This window comes from Melospiza melodia, chromosome 1 (genome assembly GCF_035770615.1).
Source record: "Melospiza melodia melodia isolate bMelMel2 chromosome 1, bMelMel2.pri, whole genome shotgun sequence".
In the NCBI taxonomy this organism is placed as follows: Eukaryota; Metazoa; Chordata; class Aves; order Passeriformes; family Passerellidae; genus Melospiza; species Melospiza melodia.
Window position 1 is genome coordinate 139,704,212 of NC_086194.1, and position 12,289 is coordinate 139,716,500.

General features: G+C 35.5%; 1 protein-coding gene across 1 annotated transcript in view; it reads left to right on the forward strand.

Moving 5' to 3' along the window:
• PREX2 (phosphatidylinositol-3,4,5-trisphosphate dependent Rac exchange factor 2) overlaps positions 1-12,289 on the forward strand; it is a 173,217-nt gene that overhangs the window by 69,619 nt on the left and 91,309 nt on the right. Inside the window, exons 11-19 of the mRNA XM_063169894.1 lie at positions 425-569; positions 2,122-2,222; positions 6,020-6,123; positions 7,460-7,509; positions 8,065-8,140; positions 8,874-8,946; positions 10,087-10,229; positions 10,379-10,471; positions 11,742-11,890. Coding sequence (XP_063025964.1) covers positions 425-569; positions 2,122-2,222; positions 6,020-6,123; positions 7,460-7,509; positions 8,065-8,140; positions 8,874-8,946; positions 10,087-10,229; positions 10,379-10,471; positions 11,742-11,890 — 934 coding nt within the window. The remainder of the gene's footprint in view (positions 1-424; positions 570-2,121; positions 2,223-6,019; positions 6,124-7,459; positions 7,510-8,064; positions 8,141-8,873; positions 8,947-10,086; positions 10,230-10,378; positions 10,472-11,741; positions 11,891-12,289) is intronic.

The following is a 12,289-nucleotide window of genomic DNA, read 5'->3' on the forward strand; positions in this document are numbered from 1 at the left end:
GAAACTAGAATATGTATACCTGATAACTTGTTACTACTATTAACTGGAAGTTTGAAAAATATTCCTTTCAGTGAAGATCTTTTATTATCACATGGTAAGTGCAAAACCAAGGCTCCTTATTTTACACTTGTGAAGACATGATTACTCCCTTGCAAGTGTTCATTTACTGATGTCTGTTATTACTGCAAAATAAATGATGATGTAGATAGATTAACAAATTAACTTCTCTGTGAGAAAAATATATTTTGGTTAGGCTTTATGAAGATCAGATGTTCGTGGTTTAACTTGATCATGAGAAAATAATGAAAACCAGCTCTTCAATTTTTTTTGGATGTAAAGTATCAGTATTGCTTTTCCATTTCAGGGAAGATACTGAGATATAATGGCAATATCACTTCATAAAATGTTAATACATTTTTGGCAGGTTTAAAATTGGGCATGGAACAGGACACTTGGGTGATGATCTCTGAACAAGGAGAAAGATTGTACAAAATGATGTGCAAACAAGGGAATCTCATCAAAGACAGGAAGAGGAAATTAACCACTTTCCCCAAATGCTTTCTTGGAAGGTAGTATATGCATTTGTTAGTGTGAATTCTTGCCATCTAAACCCACATTTTAAAGCTTCTTTGGGATTCTGTAGAAACTGCTCTTCATTTGTAATGTCTGTTAGGCCTATTTGCCTCACAGAATTTAGCCATAATGTAAAATGGTCTGCCTGAAATATATGAATGTGTTCTCATTTTCAAAGTAGTTCTATTAAAGAGACAAGGCTCCAGAGGACATGGTGAAAATATGGAAATGCATCAAGTGAATTAGTTTCTCTCAAAAAATAATTCCCGACTTTTAAAATTCATTTTGTCTCTGGAATTACTAGTTTGGAGTGTAAAATTTTATTTATTCCGCCTAAGTAATCTTTGTCTCTTAAAGCAGCTTCTGTCCTCCTCTTGCTTGAAGGTCAGGAACAGAGTTAGTAAGTAAGGTTTACATTTTAAATTATCAGGAGGATGTTTATAATGCCTTATTATGCCTATGGCTTGAGAAGACTGAAAAAGAAATAGATGGCCTTAAAATGTGTCTATGAAAAAAAATAATTTGGGAGACAGAAGAGTTATCACTTATTGTATTTGGCTGTAAGATAAGTACTTACAGCCATAAGTTAAGTGTGAAAAGCATTTTTATAAAATAGCGTGTTTTGCACAAAAATGTTGTTTGAGAAGATACTACTGGGTTCCAAAAGGGGAAATAAAACTTGGGAGATTCTTACGTGCTGTTGGAAGTGACGCAGTTGAAGAGAAATGAAATCAAGATTAAGATTAATGATTCTACCCAACTTCTACCATAAGTTATGGTAGAATCATGATTCCTCAGTGAAGTTGTTGGATGCAGGTGAAGAACACACTCATGCTGAGAAGCCACTTGAATCTACCATCAAATGGCTTCTTTTCAGTGCCATCTTTGGAGTGAACTGTTTTGAAGAATGCTTCTGCTCGTCCCAGGGTCGCCAATTAAAACCCACGAATGTGAAGTGGGTTTGTGCTACCTCATTGCACTTTTGATTTGTAACGTGCCCATCTTATGTGCTGTAGATCCAATGTCTCTGGACTGCATCAGCTGTGCTTTGGTGGAAGCCAGGCATTTTCTGCACATGAATATACACTTAGTAGATAAGCTCTGGATGTCAATATGTTTGAGACACCTTGGAAGTAACAAGCCTACTGCTCTGTCATGCTGTGGTTTTATTTTGCCACCATGGCAGGCCTGCCCTGGACAGGTGCAGTAGGGATGCCTGGGATTGCCTTATCTGTCTGACCAAGTGCAGCTATGCCAGTTGAGGATATCCCAGAAAACATGAAAAATCTTTACTATGTGCCAGGTTAACTTCATGCATGGAAAACTTCTGAGCAGAAAAGACATCTCAAGGGAAACTGTTTGTAGTTATGTCAAAATAAAAGCTGTAAAGAGTGAGTTTTTTTAGAGGTGCTATGACATACAGGTGGTGGATCATTGGGCTAAAGAATCATTTACAAGACTGGTAAGAAACACTAGTAATGGAGAGGAACATGCAGTAGATCTGGTGGTATGAGAGGTAAAGTTTGTTTTCTTTGTCTGTTTTTTCAGCGAATTTGTGTCCTGGCTGTTGGAAATTGGAGAGATACACAAGTCTGAAGAAGGTGTTCATCTTGGCCAAGCTTTACTGGAGAACGGCATCATTCACCACGGTAAATAGAGTTAGTTTTAACTCACTTGTTTTCAAGACTATTGTTGTAACTAGAATGCACTTAATTTTGTTTGACTAAAAGATGGTCTTGATAACACAAGACAGCTTGTGGAATCTGCATTATATCCTTCCAGGGGCCTCATGGGGCCATTGTCCATGTCCATAGCAGATTTGCTGGGAAAGGCTCCACTGATTTAATCAGATTTTCTCTCTGCTGTTGGGATCACAACATCAGGATGTTAAGGAAAGGATGGAAAGGACATAGAGAAACATTGCTGTTCTTTTGAACAAAAAAAAAATTCTGGGGAAACACAGAGTAGTACACTGCTTGTACGGATTCTAACCTTTATTAAGGCCAGGCATTTTAGGGAAGGTGTTCAACTAAGAATTTTACATGGCAGTGAGTCACAGCTGGCTGTTTTGATAAAGGAGCCTGCTCATCTGTTAGATGGTACAAGTGGAGCTGATGAATCTGTAACCTAACAATTTAATCTTTTGCATTTTAAGGCCTTGTCTTCACTACATTGTATAGTTACTAAAATTGCTATTTTGATGCTGAAATCTGCAATCAACTCTCTGCATTTAGTTTATTGTGGAGAAAAGTATCACTCAGAGGTTTCATTTTTTTTAGCCAGTAAGAAGGTTTGATTTCTGCAGGTAGTTTGCATTGGCAACATTTTTCTCCTACTAGAACATGTCCTTATCTCTGTTGTTATTACAAGGTAGAGTCTAACAGGACCATATAAGTAAACTGGAGAAGCTTCTTTGAAGCCATGTTTTACAGAATCTGATATCATAGGTACAATCACTCAAAACAAAGCTGTCAAGTTAGTTACCACACTATCATAGATCCAGGATGTAAATTTAGATGGAATCTTTGATAATATACATTTTAATACTTCTGTGCTCCAGCCAGTAACTAATTTAATACTTAATTTAAGTTCTTTGGAATGATTTTAGTGTCCTTGACTGGAAAGAAAGTGGGAGAAACATAGCGCCACTGAGTTGTGTGTGTTTTAAACATATGCAAAGTAGGAGGAAAAATATTAAGGTTATTAATCAGTAGTCATGTAGTCATCATTTCTTTAATGTCAGTCTACATTATTGTCTTCCACAATCATTCAAATGTCAGATGCTATTATGTTTACTACACACACTGAACTGTTTTCAATGGAATGATTCTGTTGCCAGAGATTCTTCTCCTGATCTTGTAATTTATATCCTAAATACACCCATAGATTTTCTCAATGCAAAGTTAAATGAATATTGTGTAACTTCATGAGATAAAAGGGTAATTATATCAGAGCATAGAAATGTGAGCCAGACATGCTACTTTGAATAGTGAATCCAGCTGTAGTTCACTGAAAATAGCATTCCTAAAATAAAGTTGAATGAACCATCTGTTTTCACAGAGGGAGCAAGGGAGGAAGAACGTTTGGCTGTTATTTACATTGCAAATATTGTAGAGGCCTTTGTTGAGAACTTGCATATTCAGTAGGCTGGCCATTATTGTCACTGTGCTGGAGTTCATTCTAGCAGTGACAGAATCATGTTGTGATGGACATTTTTGTTCTTCCTGATGTGTGAACTCTAGCAAGCAGAAAAGTTACAGTTTTTCCTTTTTTTACCCCCTCCACTTTTATATAAGGGGAAAAATCTGTTTGTATGCTGCTATTTTAAATCTACCTTGTGGAATTCTCTGATATCTGAAATGACTGATACCATTCAATGGAGTGAGGTACTTTGTCCTCTCGCTGCAGCTGATTAGAGATGGAAACCTTGTCTCATTGGATTAAGGAGCTTTGTAGTTACAAAAATAAACTGACTATCAGATAGTTTTAAAATGAATAGGTATTTATGTGGCTGTTCCTTGGACTGATGTAATGATCTGATTTTAAATTGCCTTGGCAAAAAAATTAAAAGAAAAGACCAGTTTAAGTCTTGATCAGTTCCCTTTATGTTGTGTATGCCATATAAATACATATCCCAGCATAAATGTGGGTATGGTGTTGGAAATGGCACACAAAGCAACTTGGACTTCCTTATTTAGTGGTAATGTAGCATTTTGTGAGCTCAAGTTTTTGAAACCCAGCAAGTCCCAGCTCTGTGGAGCTACTCCCTTGGTTTCTGGCGCACTCTGGTAACTTGGGACTGCAGAGACAGAGTTGTGCATGTGCTCCTCAGAGGGCATACCCTCCTCTGTTTGTCATGGGCAGGCAAGAAAGGAAACGTGCTTTGTCATCCTTGTTCCCTCCCAGCACATCCCTGTAAGACTGAGGAATAATTTGGCTTTAAGAAAACTGTCTTGATTTTTTTTTTTTAATTTTTATTTTCAGAACTTCCTGGTTATAAAGAACTCTTTCATATTTCTTAATCTGTTGGAATACATTATTTTTCTTCAACAGTAGGAATATTTTTTAATTATAGAGCTAGAAGACGTGGGGTTTTTTTAGTTAAATGGTCACAATCCATTAAAATCCACATAGATACTTATGTTAGGCATTATATGTGAAAATTTTGTAGTCTGTATCTCATGTATTTAGAGGCAATGATATGTGAAAGAGCTTAGGAATTATTTTGAATAACCATCACTTCAAGGCAATTGGAATAGTGTCCTGGGCTTTACTATTAGTCGGTATATCAAATGCAGGTAGAGATGTTATTTTGCTCTTGCACATGACTTCATATATGAAGTTCAGTTTTTATGTCTGTGTATCAGATGATGTGTGGAAATACTGAGGAGCTTGAAGGGGCATGAAAAATGACACAGATGAAAGGCACCTCACTATACAAATTTTATGATGCCTAACTAAATTTTTGGAAGAGGATTATGTATGATGGCTTAGTCAGTTGTTATAAGAAGGCATGCACAGAATTACCTAACTCTCTCAGGTGTATTACTCTGGTAAATGAAGACATTACAGGACCCTCCTTTATCAGTTGATGACATGTAAATTGACTTTCAAAATTTAAGCTTACAACTGCAAGTGAAGCTGTAATTAATAAAGCAGTTATCTTAGGATGGTGATAGTGCCTAAGCCTGTCCTCAACCATCAAATGGATCAGCTGTTTTTCAGAAAGATTTGCAGCTGTGCAGTTTCCAGGAGAACTTTTGTATCCTAAGATATGACTTGTTTTCACAAAACACTTGAAGTTGTGAGGTTTGTTGCCAGAACCTTGTGAAACTCTGGAATTCCACCTGTTAACATCGTTTCTCCCAGGTCCTTGGGAAAATAGATTATCAACACCTTCATAACAATTGCCAGTCTCTTGCACTTACAACGTTTAGGTGGCTCTATGTAGAGAGATGTTCCTCTCTCCTTTGTTCCCACTGCAAGACTGGTCAAATGTGTTGTGTTTGTATATTTACTGAATCATCTGAGATTGGCCTCTTCAAGAATGAGGACAGAACATAATGTGGAAAAATAATATTAATAGTTGCAAAATCAGGCTTATTAGGCTATTTGCTAGATAAGCTCTGCAAAAGCACTGAAGACTAAAAGGAACTGAGGGCCTCATTTTTCATGCTGTCCCCTGACTGTCCTCCTTATTCTTTGCCCTGTGACTTGAAACTATTTGTTTTCTTCTGTACTACTTAAATGTTGTAAGAAATATTGTCATCAGTGGCTGAAAGGAGCTTAGGGCAGATGATCTCACTGGGCTTCCTGGCCTCCCTGTTTGAAATATACCTACTGATGTGTTTAGGGCTCTTATTAAAAGAAATGATGCTGACCTTCCTCTCTCTCCTTGGTTTCTTCAGAAAGTCATCTAACAATGCCTTTTATCCTTTTAATTTAGTTACAGATAAGCACCAATTCAAACCTGAACACATGCTGTACAGATTCCGATATGATGATGGAACATACTATCCCAGAAATGAGATGCAGGATGTCATCTCCAAGGTACAGAATAAAATAGTTGCTATTATTGGAAAGAGCACATGAGAAACTGAGATTCTGCTTGAAAAGTAATGTAAGATTTGCTGGGATAAACAACATCCCCTCACTGCTACCAATCTATATTTATGTGAATCAAATTCAGTTTTTCATTTGTAAGCTTTTGGTTAATTTTTACACATTTTAAATACAAAATTACAGTTTACTAATAATTTACTATTATGTAGTTATAGTTGCTATTCAGTGGTTTAATATGCAGGATGCTTTGCTTGTGTTTCTGGGTAATCCTGAAGCTGAGGTTCAGTCTGGTTTATTTTTCAGTCTCTTCTCATAGATATGAAGAAATATGTCAGAAACTTCTTTCAGATTTCTCTAAAATCTGAGTGTCCTTTGTTAATGTCCTAACTAGGCAGTAAATCTATAGTCACATAGATGTTTAGACATAATAGGTTATACTACCCATCTATGTTACTGGCAACAATGAAAAGATTGATCAAACTTTCCTTTAAACTCATTAATATTCAAATTTGTCATGATTTGGAGTCAGTAGGAAATGTCTGCATTTGGGTATTACACTGCAGTACAATTTAATTTTTGCTGCAGTTTAATTTAATTTTTGCTCCACTTGTTAATATGAAGTGCATCTAGAGGAATCTACAATACTGAACTCCCTGGCAGAGCAAAGTAGGGTGGAATCTAATTTGACACAACTTTTAGTCATTATACTTGCATATTGTAAACATAATTGCTTTTTGATAGTTTCCTAAGTAATACTAATGTGTTTTTATTTTTTAAAATACAATTTTCCGATGGTAGTTTCTTGAACTACTGCAGATGTATAATTTATTTGCTTTTAATAGAAAACATTTCTAATATTTAAATCTTTTTGCATTTTAAAAATTGATTAGTTAGAATTCTAATTTGTAAGCAAAGTATTGATGCGTATAATGAAATGCAGTGGTAATTACACAGCTGTGTGTAGAATAGCAACCACTGTTTGGGACAGCCTTAATGCAAGGAAATGTTGATTTATTTTTTGTGTGCTTTTCTTTCTAAGTATTTCAAACCTTCAGAATTTTTTAATCCTACCTTGAAGCTAATCTGTTTTGCATGTGTCTCAGTAAGCTTAGGTTAGATAGGAAATGCGTTTGTTCTCATAATTTATTCATCAATATTGTTATCGGGGAACATTGTTTTGGCACATGAAAATACATAGAAATTTGAACATATCTTTTTAATATGAAAATGAAATCCACTAACAGCATTCAGACTTCCTTACTATGTCCCTGCCTCTTGTCTGTGTGAGTGTGTGGTTGACTCACCACCTCTTTCTCTTTAACAGGGTGTACGACTGTACTGTCGCCTTCACAGTCTCTTTACCCCAGTAATTAGGTGAGTGCAATTGGGAAATTCTGAGGGAGTCATTTGGAAGAAGTACATGATCTGAAGATACTGTGTTTGAATGTAGGAACCTAACCCATCCTTTCAATATTGGTCTTTTGAGAGTAATCAGATAAGACTGAAACGCTGTCAAGACAAAAAGCATAACTGAACCACTAAATGGCTGCCAACTCTGCTCAATATAACTTTTTTAATGGACTTCTAGAGCCTCCTAGGTCCTGATGGATATGCTTATATGCTTCCTGTATATGTTAGTGCACTCCTTTATTAATACACCATTACCTCATTAGAATAGTCCCAGAGCGACACACCTGCCTTCGTACTCCATTGACAATATCACCTAAATAAGTTGTGATCAGCCTCCTCCTTTCTGTCTACAAGAAAGGCTTCACTTGCTAGTTTTTTTTCCTCAAGAGAAAACTCCTCAACCATTATTAAGTGCTCAGTTCATGCTTGCACTAACTTGGTTATAAATGACAAGTATTTTTCTCTTTCTTCAGAGCTTTTGTTTGATTTTGAAAAATTGTTTTGTGTTATTTTGAACAGGGATAAAGACTATCACTTGAGAACCTACAAATCTGTGGTTATGGCAAACAAATTCATAGATTGGTTGATTGCCCAGGCAAGTAGACACCTCTGGATTTATGTATGTTTTCATTTAAATTCTGACTTGAAAGCTAGTGATATATCAAGAACAACATACAAACACTTTATGTAGTGTAATCCTCTTAAACCAGTAAAGCAACAGAAATCAGCTGTCATCAACTATGCTTTTCATTGCTGTAGTGCTTATCTTTCTGATCTGAAATTGAATTGAAATGTTTTGATGGCACTTAGCTTTGTGATTCAGCATATAACACTGTCCAGGCTTAAAATGAAATGAAATGAGAAATTCTAAATTACTAACTAGATGAGCAAAAGTCAGTACCAATTTGTTGCCATCAATTCCGTTTCATTTTAAATGAACAAGAAACAAACAACATGATATCCTGCTCACTCTGTCAACAGGCACTAGTTCCCTAAAATAAAAGTTTAAAACTTTGGTGCTTATAGGTTCTATTACATTCTATTTTTATGGAGAATGCAGCCTTGCTGAAGTCTTTTCCTATTTATTTGTAATTATAGAGTGTTATAGTATATAAAGGTCCCTTCCAACCCAAACTGCTCTCTGATTCTATGATAAACAGGTATATACTGTTATATATATATATATATGCTAGAAATGTATACATAAAGTGGTGGTCGCAAATGTAATCTACAGTAATTGCCATCCCTGTGGGATGATGCCATTGTGCACAGTTTCCATTTTGCTAATGTTTTAAAATATATTTTAAACATGTACTGTGTTTTAACAGGGGGATTGCCGGACCAGGGAGGAAGCTATGATATTTGGTGTAGCTCTTTGTGATAATGGGTTTATGCACCATGGTAAGTAAATACATTCTCTACAAGTTATGCTTACTTTCTGTTTAATGTTATCTGCACAGTTGGAAGGAAATGCAGGGGCTGATAAAGATATTACAGAACAGATGGAAAGTTCTTCTATTGTATCACTAAAGAGATTGATGCTACAGTCTTCAAGAAAAAAAATAGCTATTGTATACTCTGAAAATTATATCCAATTTTATAGCATGTGCTGCGGAATTAATCCGCTAAAGGATTTAGTGGGGGCAGTTTTATTAGTCACTTTGCAAGAAATGTCTTAAGAAAGTAATACATGTTGGCACTGATGAGACAATAAAAAAATCATGTAGGAGAGAAATGTGAGATTTTGGGGGGAATTAATAAGATATGAAGGATCATGGCTTCAAAAAAGTGGGAGAAAGCGGATTGGATAAAAATGACAAAGTCATAAGGATAGTAAAGAACAAAGAAGGGAGAGGAGACCAGAGATAAGTGCAGCACCAAAATTAAGGTGAATAAGGACCCATTTAATACCATCAGAGGGAAGATTTCAGTGGAAGGATTGAAGTAGTAGGTCATTTACTGAAATGAAAAGAGGAAGAAATACTTTTTATCTGTTTGTTTAGACAAAGGGTTGAGAACATACTCTCCTGTATTGTTCATTCTTTTTCCTTTGACTTTTGAACTCACAAACTGCATCTACTGGCTGTTCTGCTTGCTTCCACATCCCCAGCAAACCGGTTTCTAATTCTAAACCCAGCATGCTTCACTGTCTGGAGAATGCCAGAACTTGGTTGTGAGCATCTTCAGCAACTGTCCAGCAGAACTTTTCAAAATCATGTTTTAAAATCCCTTTTAGGAAGAAACCTTGTGCTTAGTAGTTTCACTAAAATGATTTCAGGATAATACATCTTTCTCAGCTTGGTGGAATCTAGATGTTTTAGTTGAAAACATGAGCTTAGTGATACCTGTCTCTCGGTAATGAATCCAAGTAACAATTGTTGTCTATGTTAAAAGATTTCCCTAGATTCACACACACAAACAATAGTTTGCTAGCATTCAATATGTGTATGCATGTTGAGTACTTAATGGTTCATGAAAGACATGATATTCAAAAGTTGAAAAGAAAATAAAGATTAATATGTCTGGGTTTCTGTCATACAGTGTTAGAGAAAAGCGAATTTAAAGATGAACCACTGCTGTTCCGTTTTTATGCGGATGAAGAAATGGAAGGATCAAATATGAAGCACAGACTCATGAAACATGATCTGAAAGTAGTGGAAAATGTCATAGCCAAGTCATTACTGGTGAGTGAAACACCATCACTGTGTGCTTTGATGAATAAAAAAATTGGTCATAATGGCAATATATTAGGACAGTTTATTGTTATTTAATCAAGACATACTTCAGTTTTATTAATGCCTTTCTGAACAATAATTTAAAAATTATTTTACAGATTAATTCTAATGAAGGAACCTATGGTTTTGGTTTAGAAGATAAAAATAAGGTGCCAATTATTAAAGTGGTGGAGAAAGGATCAAATGCTGAGGTATGGAATATTATAAATTATCTTCCCTGTTTTATTTACTTCATCACAGATGTATGTTTTGTACATCATGTAGGAAAGGCTAAAGTGGTAGGTGACAGTGAGACTTACCAAGAAAGTTGTGCCTATGAGTTTTTTCCCTTTTTCCTTTTTTAAAATTTGTTTGGTTTTGTTTGTTTGTTTTCTTTTTAGCTTTTTATTTTTATTTAAAATATTGTTTTGACCATATTTTGACACTTATTTTCTGCTCAGCTAAATTTTCATATTGATTGATATTATAAAAGTTGTCATTTTATTTTTATGCGTTTTATAATATTCCAGTAATGACATTAATCATAATTGAAATCAGCATTATTGGTAGAATATGAAATGGGTATAGAGCTAGTCTGTGAGTTGCAGTTGACATATTTCATAGTAAAGGATGTATCAAGCTTTAGATAAAATCTGGGATTAGAGACCCTGAGTGAATATATTACAGCCTTCCTGTAGCATTGCTTTAGGTTCTCTTTGGGTTAATTAATATTCCACTGAGCAGCATGGGAGTCTGTATATGTAAAGATAAAGTATGATGCTCTTTCATAAGAGAAAAACTTGGACTTAGATTTCAAGGCTTTCTAAATCTTATGGTGGAGTATAAATTTAAATTAGAAATAGACATAGCAAATGAATAATATAATTCAGCCACAGAATTATATTATTCATTGATCTGATTTCTATCAGTCAGGTTCTGCCATATTCTCAGATGGCACTTGGGCTTTGCCCATACCCTGAGCCTCTCTTTGTACTCCTGTAGTTCTACTGTAATTGTACTTTTCTTGTTAGACCAAAGTTTAAAAACTCTTTGTTTTGGAGCTTAGCAAATATTCACTGACTAAAATATTAGTTGGGTCTTTATGAAAAGAAACTTTTGTTCCTTTGGAAAATGGTGGATGAAAAATTAAGTACTGTCATAAAATAAATGGCTCAATCAAAGCTGTTGTGTTAATTACTAAAAAAATGATCTGATATTGTAATACTGTCACAAAATCTTGATTAATACCAGGTCTTGTAATTAGCTCTCTGCAGAATGAGTACTTACCCTTCACATGAATTTAACCAGTTTTAGAAACATTTTGTGGTGTAAGTCCCCTATACATGCTATGTGAAGGAGTCATAAAGAATGTAAACAAAATGTGAATGTCAGTTTTTCTATTGGAGTTGCATGCCAGCAGAAGAAAACATAATGTTAGTGGTTATAAAAGCAAACATGTACACAACTGTTGTTATTTTCTAGATGGCAGGCTTGGAAGTTGGGAAGAAAATCTTTGCCATTAACGGTGACCTGGTTTTCCTGCGACCCTTCAGTGAAGTGGATTGCTTCCTGAAAGCCTGTTTAAACAGCAGAAAGCCCCTGAGGGTTCTTGTGAGCACCAAACCTCGAGAGTAAGTTGTCATTCCTTTGGGAAGGTTTGCAAACAACAATTGAAGGGAATTTTCAGACCAGTGGAACTTCAGAGAGCACTACTGTAAAGGGGTTTTAGATGCTGTATCTGATCTGACTTTGCAAAGTCAAGCGATTTGATTTGCCTTGATTTTGTTTTATCCTATTTGTGAGTCAGCAAAAGAATCACATGAGTACTTTAGATCTTCAGCTCTGCCACTTGAAGTACATGCAGATACTGCAAGTTTAAATGAAATTTCATTGACTATATGGTCAGTTTTGATCACTTATCTCTGGCTGTGTGTATTAAACAAATTCCTGTGTCTGGGGATTAGTTGCTGGTTTGTCATTGTCAGACTCTGTGGTCCCATGGGCCCCTTCAGCTGGTGTGTTGGTTGTGT